This window comes from Tursiops truncatus, chromosome 4 (assembly GCF_011762595.2).
Source record: "Tursiops truncatus isolate mTurTru1 chromosome 4, mTurTru1.mat.Y, whole genome shotgun sequence".
Lineage (NCBI taxonomy): Eukaryota > Metazoa > Chordata > Mammalia > Artiodactyla > Delphinidae > Tursiops > Tursiops truncatus.
The window spans coordinates 3,580,679-3,596,973 of record NC_047037.1 but is presented as its reverse complement, the minus strand read 5'-3'; the positions used below and the strand labels follow the sequence as shown (position 1 = coordinate 3,596,973).

The 16,295-nt window shown below is 37.8% G+C and overlaps 1 protein-coding gene across 5 annotated transcripts in view; it reads left to right on the top strand.

Annotated features, from left to right (window-relative positions):
* The window catches only part of UBE2E2 (ubiquitin conjugating enzyme E2 E2), a 360,739-nt gene that overhangs the window by 269,382 nt on the left and 75,062 nt on the right, over positions 1–16,295 (top strand). For all 5 annotated transcript variants that reach the window (XR_012331277.1, XM_073803655.1, XM_019948609.3 and 2 more), the window contains one exon: positions 10,878–11,010. Coding sequence is in view for 4 of the 5 variants with exons in the window: in XM_073803655.1 (XP_073659756.1) it covers positions 10,878–11,010 (133 nt within the window). In the remaining variant the exon portion in view is untranslated. The remainder of the gene's footprint in view (positions 1–10,877; positions 11,011–16,295) is intronic.

The following is a 16,295-nucleotide window of genomic DNA, read 5'->3' as shown; positions in this document are numbered from 1 at the left end:
CACCAAAAACAATGGGAACTACGAACCTGCAGCCTGCGAAAAGGAGACCCCAAACACAGTAAGTTAAGCAAAATGAGAAGACAGAAAAACACACAGCAGATGAAGGAGCAAGATAAAAACCCACCAGACCTAACAAATGAAGAGGAAATAGGCAGTCTACCTGAAAAAGAATTCAGAGTAATCACAGTAAAGATGATCCAAAATCTTGGAAATAGAATGGAGAAAATACAAGAAATGTTTAACACGGACCTAGAAGAACTAAAGAGCAAACAAACAATGGTGAACAATACAAGTGAAATTTAAAATTCTCTAGAAGGAATCAACAGCAGAATAACTGAAGCAGAAGAACGGAAAAGTGACCTGGAAGATAAAATAGCGGAAATAACGACCACAGAGCAGAATAAAGAAAAAAGGATGAAAAGAATTGAGGACAGTGTCAGAGACCTCTGGGACAACATTAAATGCACCAACATTCGAATTATAGGGGTCCCAGAAGAAGAAGAGAAAAAGAAAGGGACTGAGAAAATATTTGAAGAGATTATAGTTGAAAACTTCCCTAATATGGGAAAGGAAATAGTCATTCGCTTTCAGGAAGCACAGAGAGTCCCATACAGGATAAATCCAAAGAGAACCATTGCCAAGACACATATTAATTAAACTATCAAAAATTAAATACAAAGAAAATATATTAAAAGCAGCAAGGGAAAAGCAACAAATAACATACAAGGGAATCCCCATAAGGTTAACAGCTGATCTTTCAGCAGAAACTCTGCAAGCCAGAAGGGAGTGGCAGGACATATTTAAAGGGATGAAGGGGAAAAACCTACAACCAAGATTACTCTACCCAGCAAGGATTTCATTCAGATTCGACGGAGAAATTAAAACCTTTACAGACAAGCAAAAGCGAAGGGAATTCAGCACCACCAAACGAGCTTTACAAGAAATGCTAAAGGAACTTCTCTAGGCAGGAAACACAAGAGAAGAAAAAGACCTACAAAAACAAACCCAAAACAATTAAGAAAATGGTAATAGGAACAAACATGTCAGTGATTACCTTCAATGTAAATGGCTGAAATGCTCCAACCAAAAGACACACACTGGCTGAATAGATACAAAAACAAGACCCATATATATGCTGTCTACAAGAGACCCACTTCAGACTTAAGGACACACACAGACTGAAAGTGAGGGGATGGAAAAAGATATTCCATGCTAATGCAAATCAAAAGATAGCTAGAGTAGCAATTCTCATATGAGACAAAATAGACTTTAAAATAAAGATTATTGCAAGAGACAAAGAGAACACTACATAATGATCAAGGGATTAATCCAGGAAAAAGATATAACAATTGTAAATATTTATTCATCCATCATAGGAACACCTCAATACATAAGGCAAATGCTAACAGCCATAAAGGAGAAATCAACAGTAACACAATAATACTAAGGGACTTTAACACCCTCCTTCGGCAATGGACAGATCATCCAAAATGAAAATAAGGAAACACAAGATTTAAATGATGCATTAAACAAGATGGACTCAATTGATATTTATAGGACATTCCATCCAAAAACAACAGAATACACTTTCTTCTCAAGTGCTCATGGAACATTCTCCAGGATATATCATATCTTGGGTCACAAATCAAGCCTTGGTAAATTTAAGAAAACTGAAATCATATCAAGTATCTTTTCTGACCACAATGCTATGAGACTAGATATCAATTACAGGAAAAAATCTGTAAAAAAATAGAAACACATGGAGGCTAAACAATACACTACTTAATAACCAAGAGATCACTGAAGAAATCAAAGAGGAAATCAAAAAATACCTAGAAACAAATGACAATGAAAACACGACGACCCAAAACCTGTGGGATGCAGCAAAAGCAGTTCTAAGAGGGAAGTTTATAGCAATAAAATCCTGCCTCAAGAAACAAGAAAAATCTCAAATTAACAATCTAACCTTGCACCTAAAGCAATTAGAGAAAGAAGAACAACAACCAAAAAAAAAACCAAAGTTAGCCAAAGGAAAGAAATCATAAAGATCACGTCAGAAATAAAAAGAAATGAAGGAAACGATAGCAAAGATCAATAAAACAAAAAGCTGGTTCTTTGAGAAGATAAAATTGATAAACCATTAGTCAGACTCATCAAGGAAAAAAGGGAGAAGAGTCAAATCAATAGAATTAGAAATGAAAAAGGAGAAGTAACAACTGACACTGCAAAAATACAAAGGATCATAAGAGACTACTACAAGCAACTCTATGCCAATAAAATGGACAACCTGGAAGAAATGGACAAATTCTTAGAAAAGCACAACCTTCTGAGACTGAACCAGGAAGAAATAGAAAATGTAAACAGACCAATTACAAGCACTGAAATTGAAACTGTGATTAAACAGCTTCCAACAAACAAAAGCCCAGGACCAGATGGCTTCACAGGCGAATTCTATCAAACATTTAGAGAAGAGCTAACACCTATCCTTCTCAAACTCTTCCAAAATATAGCAGAGGGAGGAACACTCCCAAACTCATTCTACGAGGCCCTGATACCAAAACCAGACAAAGACGTTACAAAAAAAGATTACTACAGGCCAATATCACTGATGAATGTAGATACAAAAATCCTCAACAAAATACTAGCAAACAGAATCCAACAGCACATTAAAAGGATCGTATACCATGATCAAGTGGAGTTTATCCCAGGAATACAAGGAGTCTTCAATATATGCAAATCAATCAATGTGATACACCATATTAACAAACTGAAGGAGAAAAGCCATATGATCATCTCAATAGATGCAGAAAAAGCTTTCGACAAAATTCAACACCCATTTATGATAAAAACCCTCCAGAAAGTAGGCATAGAGGGAACTTTCCTCAACATAATAAAGGCCATATATGACAAACCCACAGCCAACATTGTTCTCAATGGTGAAAAACTGAAATCATTTCCTCTGAGATCAGGAACAAGAGAAGGATGTCCACTCTCACCACTATTCAACATAGTTTTGGAGGTTTTAGCCACAGCAATCAGAGAAGAAAAAGAAATAAAAGGAATCCAAATCAGAAAAGAAGTAAAGCTGTCACTGTTTGCAGATGTCATGATACTGTACATAGAGAATCCTAAAGATGGAACCAGAAAACTACTAGATCTAATCAATGAATTCGGTAAAGTAGCAGGATACAAAATTAATGTACAGAAATCTCTTGCATTGCTATACACTAATGATGAAAAATCTGAAAGAGAAATTAAGGAAACACTCCCATTTACCATTGCAACAAAAAGAATAAAGTACCTAGGAATAAACCTACCTAAGGAGGCAAAAGACCTGTATGCAGAAAACTATAATACACTGATGAAAGAAATTAAAAATGATACAAACAGATGGAGAGATATACCATGTTCTTGGATTGGAAGAATCAACATTATAAAAAGGATTATACTACCCAAAGCAATCTACAATGATTCAATGCAATCCCTATCAAACTACCAATGGCATTTTTCACAGAACTAGAACAAAAAATTTCACAATTTGTATGGAAACACAACAGACCCCAAATAGCCAAAGCAATGTTGAGAAAGAAAAACAGAGCTGGAGGAATCAGTCTCCTGGACTTCACACTATACTACAAAGCTACAGTAATCAAGACAGTATGGTACTGGCACAAAAACAGAAATGTAGATCAATGGAACAGGAAAGCCCAGAGATAAACCCACGCACACATGGTCGCCTTATTTTTGATAAGGAGGCAAGAATATACAGTGGCGAAGAGACAACCTCTTCAATAAGTGGTGCTGGGAAAACTGGACAGCTACATGTAAAAGCATGAAATTAGAACACTCCTTAACACCACACACAAAAATAAACTCAAAATAGATTAAAGACCTAAATGTAATGCTGGACACTTTAAAACTCTTAGGGGAAAACATAGGCAGAACACTCCATGACATAAATCATAGCAAGATCCTTTTTGATCCACCTCCTAGAGAAATGGAAATAAAAACAAAAATAAACAAATGGGACCTAATGAAACTTAAAAGCTTTTGCACAGCAAAGGAAACCATAAACAAGACGAAAAGACAACCTTTAGAATGGGAGAAATTATTTGCAAATGAAGCAATTGACAAAGGATTAATCTCCAAATTATACAAGCAGCTCAATATCAAAAAAACAAACAACCCAATCTAAAAATGGGCAGAAGACCTACATAGACATTTCTCCAAAGAAGGTATACAGATTGCCAACAAGCATATGAAAGGATGTTCGACATCACTAATCATTAGAGGAATGCAAATCAAAACTACAATAAGGTATCAACTCACACCAGTCAGAATGGCCATCATCAAAAAGTCTACAAACAAGAAATGCTGGAGAGGGTGTGGAGTAAAGGGAACCCTCTTGCACTGTTGGTGGGAATGTAAATTGATACAGCCACTGTGGAGAACAGTATGGAGGTTCATTAAAAAACTACCATATGACCCAGCAATCCCACTACTGGGCATATACCCTGAGAAAGCCGTAATTCAAAAAGAGCCATGTACCACACTGTTCATTGCAGCTCTATTTACAATAGCCAGGACATGGAAGCAACCTAAGTGTCCATCGACAGATGAATGGAGAAAGAAGATGTGGCACATATATACAATGGAATATTACTTAGCCATAAAAAGAAACAAAATTGAGTTATTTTAGTGAGGTGGATGGACCTAGAGTATGTCATACAGAGTGAAGTAAGTCAGAAACAGAAAAAACAAATACTGTATGCTAACACATATATATGGAATCTTAAAAAAAAAAAACGTTCTGAAGAACCTTGGGGCAGGACAGGAATAAAGACACAGATGTAGAGAATGGACTTGAGGACACGGGGAGGGGGTAGGGTAAGCCTGGATGAAGTGAGAGAGTGGCATGGACGTATATACACTACAATATGTAAAATAGATAGCTAGTGGGAAGCAGCTGCATAGCACAGGGAGATCAGCTCGGTGCTTTGTGTCCACCTAGAGGGGTGGGATAGGGAGAGTGGGAGGGAGACTCAAGAGGGATGGGATATGGGGATATATGTATACGGATAGCTGATTCACTTTGTTATACAGCAGAAACTAACACACCATTGTAAAGCAATTATACTCCAATAAAGATGTTAAAAAAAAAAAACACAACATTTTAAATCAACTATACTCCGGTAAAATTTTTTTTAATTAAAAAGTAAAAATAAAGCACCCATCTGTTTTTCAGATAGGTTGTCACTACTAGTAATTTCTCAAAAAGACACATTTTGGCAGCATGAACCAACTCAGAGTGATACTGTTAACTGAGTTATTTAATCCACTGTTAATAAGTACCTGGACAGCTTACTGACCTAAAAGAAGCAATAAAATTTGGAGTTCTGACTGAGAGCCAGATAAAACTTGGAATGGGCACAGATGGAATATACGTTATCTGCAGACACGGCCCAGTTTGTGAAGTGTCTCCTGCCCTGTGCTTTTGATGTCCTTCTTTGGTGGCACTATTGGTGACTCCTTAATTAGCCGACATTATATAACTAACTGTGGTGACCATTCTTGGAAAATCATCTTAAAATTCCTCAAAGTGACTCACAAATTATATCTTCAAATTTGGGAAATGTGTCTCTGCACACTGTTTCATAGCTGTGCTCTCCTCTGTGTATTTTTTAAACTAAATTTCATCTACCTTGAAGTAATGTTGTAAGTACAAACCTATAATTTACTTTTAAGCCCTTCCTTCTAATAAACTTATCTATGTGTATTGCGTCTAATTATAGCTCCGGGCGTAACCATGTGTATTATTCATCTAAATGAGTGAGCTTGTCTGGCAACAAGGGCTGTTGTTGGCAAGGTTTTGCTGTCATCTGGCCTGAATATTCTGTCTGCCTCACTGTCTGCTTCAGGAGAGGAAGATCAGTGGTCAGATGGGGCAGGGAGGCTGCACCCCAGTCCCTTGCACCATGTTTCAGTACTTGGCCATAAACTTGGCTAACTGTGATTTTCTTTTATTTTATTTTACTACATCTTATTTTAAATAAGAGAAATCAAACTGTAGAAATAAAATTGAACTCTCCTTCATTCTCTACGTTCAGATTTCCTCCCCTCACCCCCTCCAGTTCTCCCCTGTTCCTTGCACAGCTACCATCTTGAATTTGGGTGTATTTTTCCAGTTCATTTCCTGAAAGACATTGACATAGATTTGTATGCATAAATGATATAAAATGTTGTTTTATTAATATGTTTCTAGTTTCTATAGTAGGATCACACTGTACCTGTGCTACAACTTGCTTTTGGCATAGTTTATCTTAATATGAAAATGTGATACAAATCTAAGATATCTAACTCCTAAGTAAGTTATGAAACCTAGTAATAAAACAAATAACTCCTGAATCCACCACACATCCTGAGAAGTAGAACATCCCCAGAACCATTGAAGCTCCTGTGTGCTACTTCTCCACTCTACCCAGGAGACTCCTCTCTGGAACTTTTTGTATATGTCCCTCCATAATTTATTTTCCTGTTTGCTTTTAAACTTTGTAGAAATAGTGTCATACCGTATATATTCCTTTTAGACTTGCTTTTTTATCCAATATGCTATTTCTAAGATTTATCAATGTTAGTCTATATATTTTCACTGCTGTGTAGTATTCCTTTGGGTGAATGTATCCATTTTTCTGTCAGTGAACATCTGTGTTGTTTCTAATGTTGCTATTACAAGTAGCGCATCCATGAACATTCTTGTACATGTCTTCTGGTGCATGGGTAAAAGTTTTTCTGGGGTGTGTACCTAGGAGTGAAATTCCTGTGTTGTAATATAGAACCGTCTATATCCAACTGAACTAGGGAAGTCCACGTCCTCATTCAGAGTGATCGGCACGCTTATCAGCAATGGATAGTTCTTATTTTTCCACATCTTCATCAACACTAGGTTTTGTCAGGCATTTATTTTTGCCTATATATTTTGTGAAATAATATTAAATTGTAATTTTGTTTCCTTTCTCTTATTTTAATGAGATTGAGCATTTTTCATATGATGATGGCCATTCGTGTTTCCTCTTTTTTCCCTTCTAATGGATCGTTAGTCTTTTCCTTATTGATTGATAAGAATTTGTATATTATGGACACTAGAATTTTGTCAGTTTTATATGATCCAAATATCTTTTCTCAGTTTATGGCTTGCCTTGTCACCCTCTTTAGTCACACTCCAAAACTTTTGATTTTTGCACTTAAGTGTTTAATCCATCTGCAACAGAGTCTTACATATTTATTGAGGTAGAAATCAAATTTCTGTTGCCCAAAGACAGAACTGTTTTCTTAGCCCCATCAGTTCTGACATATATCAGATTTTCATATGTGTGTAGAAAAGTTTCAGGAGCTTCTTGGAGCTCCCAAACGCCTTCTAGAATCAACGTGTCAAGTTTCGTTTTTTAAAAAACTGTTGGACTGTGGATTAGAATTGCATTGGATCAGGGAGAAATTGACATACCCAGGATCCTGGGTCTTCCTACCTATAAACTTGGTGTCTTCATCTATTGATATTTAATTTTCTTGAGTGTATTTCAATATGTTTTATAATTTTCTCCATAAAAATCTTACATATTTTTATGAAATTTATTCATAAGTTTCTCATATTTTTAATACTATTTATAAAAGTATCTTAAAATTATTTTTTTTTTTTCGGTACGCGGGCCTCTCACTGCTCCTGTTGCGGAGCACAGACTCCGGTCGCGCAGGCTCAGCAACCATGGCTCACGGGCCCAGCCGCTCCGCGGCCCGTGGGATCCTCCTGGACCGGGGCACGAACCCGTGTCCCCTGCATCAGCAGGCAGACTCTCAACCACTGCGCCACCAGGGAAGCCCTAAAATACATTTTCTAATTTTGCTGTTGTGTTGAATGCAGTTGATTTTGCCTGTTGATCTTACATCCAGCTACTTTGCTAAACTTTTATTAAATTTAATTATGTATCGATTTGGGGAGGTTTTTTCTGTGTACCTAAATACTGCAAATGCCAACAGCTTTATTTCTTCCATCCCAATCCATAAATCTTTTGGGTTTTTCCCTGTGCCCTTTCATACCTTGATGAACATGAGCTCTAATACAGTAATGATTAGAAATGGATATAGTGGGCATCCTTGTCATGTTCCTCAGTTTTTAAAGGGTGTGCTTTAATATTTTACCATTGAATATATAGTTGCTATGAGGTTTTTGGTATATGCTTTTTATCAGGTTAAAGATGTTTCTTACTATTCTAATTTTGCTAGGAGTTTTTATCTTAAATAGCTATCATTTTTAATAAAAAAGCACCTATGGAGTGCTTTTTTCTGCACCTCTTAGAGATTATCATTTTCTTCTACTTTAATGTGTTATAAGGTAAATTACAATAATAATTTTCTATTATTAAACTATCCTTGCATTCCCAGAATAATCCGAACTTGGTTATGATGAATGCTTTTTTGGATTTTGGGTTTTTGTGGGGGGTTTTTTGGTGTCACCATACAAAAATGTTCCATAATTATTGACTGTATACTTCATACCTGTGACTCATTTATTTTGTAACTGAAAGTTTGTACCTCTTAATCTCCGTCACCTGTTTCTCTCATCCGCCAACCTCTCCTCCCCTCTGGCAGCCACCTGTTTGTTCTCTGTATCTGAGTCTGTTCTGTTTTCTTACATGTATTCTTTTGTTTTTTAGATTCCACATGTAAGTGAAATGATGTGACATTTGCCTTTCTCTGTCTGACTTATTTCACTTAGCATAATACCCTCAAGGTCCATCCATGTTGTCCCAAATGGCAAGATGTCATACTTTTATGGCTCAGTAATATTCCATTGTGTGTATATGTATGTACCACATCTTCTTCATCCATTCATCTATCGATGGTACTTAGGTCGCATTTTTGTATTTTGGCTAGTGTAACTAATGCTGCAGTGAACACTGGGATGCATATATCTTTTCAGTTACTTTTCAAATTACTGTTTTAATTTCTTCAGATAAATACCCAGAAGCAGAATTACTGGACTGTATGGTAGTTCTATTTTTACTTTTTTGAGTAATCTCCGTACTGTTTTCCATAGTGGCTGTACCAATTTACATTCTCACCAACAGTACACAAGGCTTCCCCTTTTGTTCACATCCTCGTCAACACTTGTTAATTGTTGTCTTTTCGATGATAGCCATTCTGACAGGTGTGAGGTGATATCTCATTGTGGTTTTGATTTGCATTTCATGATTAGTGATGTTGAGCGTCTTTTCATGTGCTTGTTGGCCATCTGTATGTCTTCTTTGGAGAAATATCTGTTCAGGTCCTCTGCCCATTTTTTAATAGGTTGTATGTTTTTTGATGTTGAGTTGTATGGGTTCTTTGTATACCTTGGGTATTAACCCCTTATTGAACGTATCATTTACAAATATCTTCTCCCATTCAGTAGGCTGCCTTTTCATTTTGATGATAGTTTCCTTCACTGTGCAAAGGCTTTTTAGTTTGATGGAGTCCCATTTGTTCATTTTTGTTTTGTTTCCCTAGCCTGAGGAGACATATACCAAAAATATTGCTAAGATGTCAATCTTAGATGTCAAAGAGCGTACTGCCTTTGTTTTCTTCTAGGATTTTTATGGTTTTAGATTTTACATTTAAGTCTTTAATCCATTGTGAGTTTAATCATGTATATGGTGTGAGAAAGTAGTCCAGTTTGATTCTTTTGCATGTAGCTGTCCAGTTTCCCCAGCACCATTTATTGAAGAGGCTGTCTTTTCCCTATTGTATATTTTTCCTCCTTTGTCACAGATAAGATGCATGCTTTTCTGATATACGGCTCAACAATGAATTTTTTTGTAGATATGAACTAATTTCAAAATAAGAAAGAAGAGAAATCTTTGTTGGCAATAAAATCTTCTCAAGCGCTTTAACAGGGTTTCCCGCTTTGCTACAGGGTGTGAGGGGAATTTCTGGCTGTTAGATGTACATATTAGCTTGATGGGGCAAGAGGAACACTGGAGCTAAACTATAATCTCACTTTGCCTTCTGTTATCCTGGGAGAATTAACACAGTTAAGTTGACTTGTGTGGGCCTTATTTTCCTCAGTGAGTTTCTCTGCAACTGGGGGACGTATGTTTGCTGCTAGTAGCCATGTGGCTTCCCCTTGCTTCACTGTTAACCCAGCTTCATCATCCAATAAACATTTACTTACTAGGCACTGAAGACAAGGCAAAATCTGTTCCTCAAAGAACTTCCAGGGAGGGATGGAAAAAGCAAACAGTTACACAACACAGGTATAAAACAAAAGGTTGCATCTTATCTTCTATAGACCACACTAGTTGGAGGGTGTGGGCGTTGGCCAGGAATCTTTGGATAGAGAGAGAAAAGAAGATTCAGATGGGAATGATACTAGAGCTGAGTCTTATCAATGATGAACATTTACTGATCTCCATGAACCTCTTTTGTGTTCTTAGTTAACAAAGGATTAGGGTATTTTCTTTCTCTAGTGTCCCTTGTAGCTTTGAAAATTTATCTTTTTGACACTGTATCACCCTTTTCAGGATCCCAGAAATAGTTTTATGCTTTATCAAACATTTGTGCTCCTACCTCTGGTCTACGGTCCTTGGAATCTTTAGTTTCATAAGTTTAGGGTTATGAATGGCAAAACAGAATCTTCTTGGTTCTGTTTTATTTAGTAATACCAACATATTCCATTTATAGAATCCTGATGATGTTGACAAGTGACTCCTTATGTAGAATTAATCTATTAACTTCGGTGTGTTTTTATGGAATGGCTCAATTGATTGTTACCGTAAATAGATATTTTTTAAATTCCAAGCTTTGTATGATCTCTAAGCACATTTTATTTGTATGTCTTATTTCAGTGCTGGACCCAAAGGAGACAACATTTATGAATGGAGGTCAACTATATTGGGACCCCCAGGATCTGTCTATGAAGGAGGGGTGTTCTTTCTTGACATTACCTTTTCACCAGACTATCCGTTTAAACCCCCCAAGGTCAGTATGAAATATTCATCCATTTTTAGCAATGTGTTCTGTTGCCTATATATATATATATATACACATGTGTGTGTGTATATATATATATATACATATTCTTCAGTGTACATACCTAGGAATTCATGTCTGTTCTCTTAGCATAGGCAACGTCCCAGGGCTGATTATATGTAAATGGAAGCAGAATGTGAAAAATTGTTTATTCCCTCACCCCAGCCCTTTACGCATACTTCGTTGCTTTTTTTCATCCTTCCTCATGTCGCCTTTCTGTGGTACATGTTTGAGTGTAACGTAAGACAGCATGTTATGGGTGGAAGTAGGGGCAGAGGGTGGGCTGGTGCCAGCCCTAGAGCCAGGGGAACCAGGCCTGACCTGGGGGCGAGGGAGCCCACCACGGCCAGGCTTCCGGCTCCAGCTGCCCATGTGAATTCCACATGCACTAGAGCGGAGAGTGTGACCCACAGAGACTGAGAAATCATGTCAGGAAAATGCAATAAAGAAGAATTTATAATAGTCCATTAATTAAAATGATGGATTAATGGAAAGCCACACATAAATGACTGAAGAAAGTATAAGAGCAGTGTCATCAGAACATGGGCGAATTTTCACTTACTTAAGACAAGATTATATCCTTTAAGAATTCTTCACATAACTTTCTACTGCCTGTAAGTCGGTCATTTGATGACTTTAAATTCATTCTTTTTTTTAATTTTCAATTTATATTGGAGCATTTTTGATTAACAGTGTTGTGTTAGTTTCAGGTGTACAGCAAAGTGATTCAATTATACATATGCATGTATCTATTCTTCTTCAAATTCTTTTCCCATTTCGGTTATTAGAGAATATTGAGCAGAGTTCCCTGTGCTCTACAGTAGGTCCTTGTTGGTTATCTGTTCTAAATATAGCAGCATTCTCCACTTTGGAAAGGAAAAGACCCAGAGGGCATTGACTCTGTCTGTTGGCCACCAAGCAGAATTCTTATTTCATCTGGCTTGACTTCTCAACGTAGAGGGAAGTAAAACCTATCTGAGTTGTCAGTTGGAGTGCACAATTTAAAAAGCAAGACTCAGACTAGACCTTCACCTTCCTGTGATCCCCCTCCCTGGCTCCTACCTCCCCTCTTTTATTTTCCTCTCTCTTCCTTTCTTCCTTCCTTTCCATTGAGGTTTGGATCTTGTTTTGGTATCAAAGCAAAAAGTAATAACCACTGGGCTTCCCTGGTGGCGCAGTGGTTGAGAGTCCGCCTGCCGATGCAGGGGACACAGGTTCGTGCTCCGGTCCGGGAAGATCCCACATGCCGTGGAGCGGCTGGGCCCGTGAGCCGTGGCCACTGAGCCTGCACGTCCGGAGCCTGCGCTCCGCAACGGGAGAGGCCACAACGGTGAGAGGCCCGCGTACCGCAAAAAAAAAAAAAAAGTAATAACTATCATTTTACCAAATAGGAAACCCATGCACAGAGAAACTAAGTAACTACCCAGCATAATCCGAATGATATCAGGATTGAACCCAGGAAGTCTGGCTCCAAAACCTGTGTTCCTTACTACATTGCACAGTACATTTTATCCAAGATGACAGAGCTGGTGGCACTGGGACCCCCCAGGGCTGTATTTGGTCGGTTTTTAGTGATGAAGCCCCCGTATAACTAATCTTTATTTTCTCCTTTTACTGGGTGGGAACCTTACGTCTTCCCTTCTACTTTGGACCATCCCATAAGTCATCTGGTTTTACCTGTTGCATTGCCGGTGACGTGAGGACCTTTCTCTGCAGCCCCATCAGTTACGGAAGCACAGGTGGTGAGAAGGAGGGAAAACTCAGGGCAGGCAGTTGTGCTGCTTATAAGCCTGGTATGGTCTGTTCTATGGAACATACATCTCACAAAATGCGTGGGCTTCTCCAGCCTCTGCATGACAGAAATGTGTAGATTAAACAAACCAGGAGGGAAAACGGATTCATAGGTTAGATAAAATAATTCCGTTTCTGAAAAGGCCTCCTTGATGGACTCGAAGGATCTTCCAAAACTAACAAGGTGGAATGTAAACGGCTCAAGGTATACTGTTTCATTGAAAATTCAGAAAGAAATCACGATACAAGATAGGAAAGAGAGACTTGCTTTATTTTCATATAAATAAAGTGTGTGGCCTTCTGACTGAGTACAATTCTGTGGGAACTTGAAGTTCTTGAAGCCTTGAGGAGATATTTTTAGGAGCACAATCTCTGGAACTCTGAGCCCATCCGATGGTATCAGGAGTGCCTCATTGCCTTCTGAGCTCTTCATTTTCAGAAGGACAAACAGGGATAAGCTGGGGAGGGAAAGAACTATTTGCATTCTTGAGTTTCTTCACTGGATTGGGCGTCCGCTGTGTGAACCCATCTCTCCTCCAAAACACCCTAGTAAGGCTGGGATGTTCCCGTTCACAGAGAAGGGGCCTTAGATGAGGTTTGGAGAGGTTTTCTAATAATATACAGCCAGGAATCTACTGAACTTGGCCTCCAGGGACCATGTACTTCCCACTGAATTATACATAGTTAGCCTGGAGATGTTTACTAGGAAAAATAGGACCTAGGAGGAACGTGATAGCTGTTTTCTGATGTTTCAGAAGCTGTGTGGGGTTAGACTTGCTCCTGGATGGCTGAATGGGACAAAAATAGAAGCAGAAGGGTGTCAGTTACAGGGAAGCAGATTTCGATTCCACCTGAGGAAAATCTGACCCATCTCTGGACAGTCTGTGTTTGAATAGCTTTGCCTCTGAGACCAGGCTTCCCTTTCCTGGGAGTGTTCAAAGAAAAAAGCTGAATTAGAAGCTCTCAAGAGTACTGCCAGAAAAAAAACTAAATCCCTCCAGTGGATAAATTTGATTAGACAATCTATCAGGACAAAGAAAAATCAAACTTTGGTACTCAAATTATCATTTAAATGCACATTTATTAGAAACCCATGGGAAGTTTTCAAAGCAAATTATCACCACCTACTTTATCAGTTTTGGAAATCGGATTTCGTAAACAGAGGTGTTACTCTAAAGGGGAAAGTTTGCCAGTGTCTTGAAAGCTGTTCACTAAAACAAAGACTTACTAATAATTTGGAAGTACCACGCCCATCCTTTCTAGTCTCTTGTTACTCTAAATAGTCCATATTTGTGATTAAGTTTTGTTTATTTCTCTATTTCCTTCATCCTTTGCTCTTCTTCCAGTAACCTTAGGCACACACTTTGATTCATGCAGCATTTTCCGGTGCTCTGAAGAATGAACCAGGGTAGCTGTAGGTGTCAGAGAGAATCGTTGATGAGAGCAGAGGTTCACAAATCAACCTGATTGGCCACTAATCGTTATCAAATATCTACCATAAAATGAGTCTGTTGTGCCATTGAATCCACGAGATCCCTTTTCCCAAACTCTCAGACTGGGAATCCTTACTGAGAACTTTTAACTACTGTCGTGCTCAAATCTGTCACGTAAAGGGCAGTGGAGTGGCTTGGATGCCTCTCCTTGCCACAGGGACTTTTTGAATATCCCACACTCCAGCACCTAATTTTTCACACTTTCAGAGGAACCATTCCAATAATTCCTTCCAGAACCCACCTAACTTCTAACAAGGCAAGCAAAACACATTTTTCACGCAGTATGTAATGTTCATTACACTTAGTATGCGAGTTTTAAATCAGTCAAGTACTAGTTGTACTTTCAAATGCTGTATCTCAGTATGATTTTTAGTCCGCTGATTTTTTTATCTAATCAATATGTTCATTGCCTCTTCTACTAAGTGCACGGCATGTCTGTTGGTATGATACTGGTAGTTGTCTCTGATGCCAAGTCTTTAGTTGAATACTTAACCACCAGTGATGTCATTTCTCTGAGAAAATATCCGTTTAGTGAAACTTTATCCAGGAATAATATATATATGGCCAGAAAGAAAAGCATAATACTCCCATAACATTGTCTGTGGAGCCTTTAACCATACTCAAATATTTAAAATATTTTTGATCAAAAAAAAAGAAAGAAAAGCATAATAAATCACTGGTATGTCCCAGAGTCCTTTAATACTGTATTTCTTTTTCGGTGTAGACATACATTTTAATGTTATAATTCAGATGTCTATTTATTTGTAAAGTAGGAGTTGTTTTCTATCTTATTGGGTATTACATTTGCACACTCATATCATAGATAATTACTCCTGTGCTCAAAACCAGCACTTTTTAAATAGTCTAATGTGTAAATATTTTTCATGTGTACTTGAAAAATTCAGAAGCAAAATAATGGAATATGTTTTATTCCTATAGTATTTTTTTTTCTGCTAAGAACGCTTTGGAAAGATTGTGACACACTGTGTCTGGTATTTTGTATCTTAGAGATTCTGATGACACACATCCTAAGGATAAGGGGTCTTGTTAGGTAACAGGTCAGAGCTGTGTTTTTGTGGTAGAAATACGTAGACATAGCCTATTCATAATTGGTTTTTTCTGTCTCCCTGTGGATCTGGGTATTTTATAAAATAAATAAATAAGTGGGCCTTCTACGTAGATCTAAGAGTGGGTCGGTAGAAGGATCAAACCTGCTTGTTGTTTATTTTTAGTATCTCGGGCCACCTACACCCCAGTGAGATGCACTGTATTGATGCTCATACCTGTTACTGGAAAGCATTGTTTTCGTGGTAATGGCAGGACAGTATCTGCCAGTAGGTATTTTCCAAAAAGGAATGATAAAATTTGTGCCTAGGATGTTTAAAAAAATAAACAGGAAAACCACAGGCATCCATATTTGTTTGAGAAGAAAAGCACGTTAGTATTAGCAGGCTCTAAAAGCTTTCTAATAGAGCGCGTTCCTCCGTCACCAACTGCATCAAATACATTTTAAAATAAATCTTAACTTAGAGATCATTTCAGAGTGTATTGTATGCTTTATGGCTTGGTTTGGTTTTTTATGAAATTAACTGTGGTTTGCTTACTAATGAAAAGTCAGTTAATAGGAGAGGTATTCATTGCTTTCACAGAATGAAATAGATAATTTAGGTCCGTTAGATTTTCAAATTTTTCATTTTCTTAAATTGGTAAGTCGAGGCTAATTGTGAATAAAGTAGCTAACTAGTTATACAAGAAGCAACGATACCCAGCATTTGAAAGCCAGAGAGAGATCTGAAATTAAAGTTCATCAGGGATTTCCATAATTTTATTCTAACTAGGTTATCATTATTCACTTGCTTCTGTTGTTGCTGCTGCTTCTGCCGCCGCTCAAAGAAGAAAGCTGACAGTGTCCCCCAGCATTTTCAGAGAGAGCAGTGGTTTACACGTGTA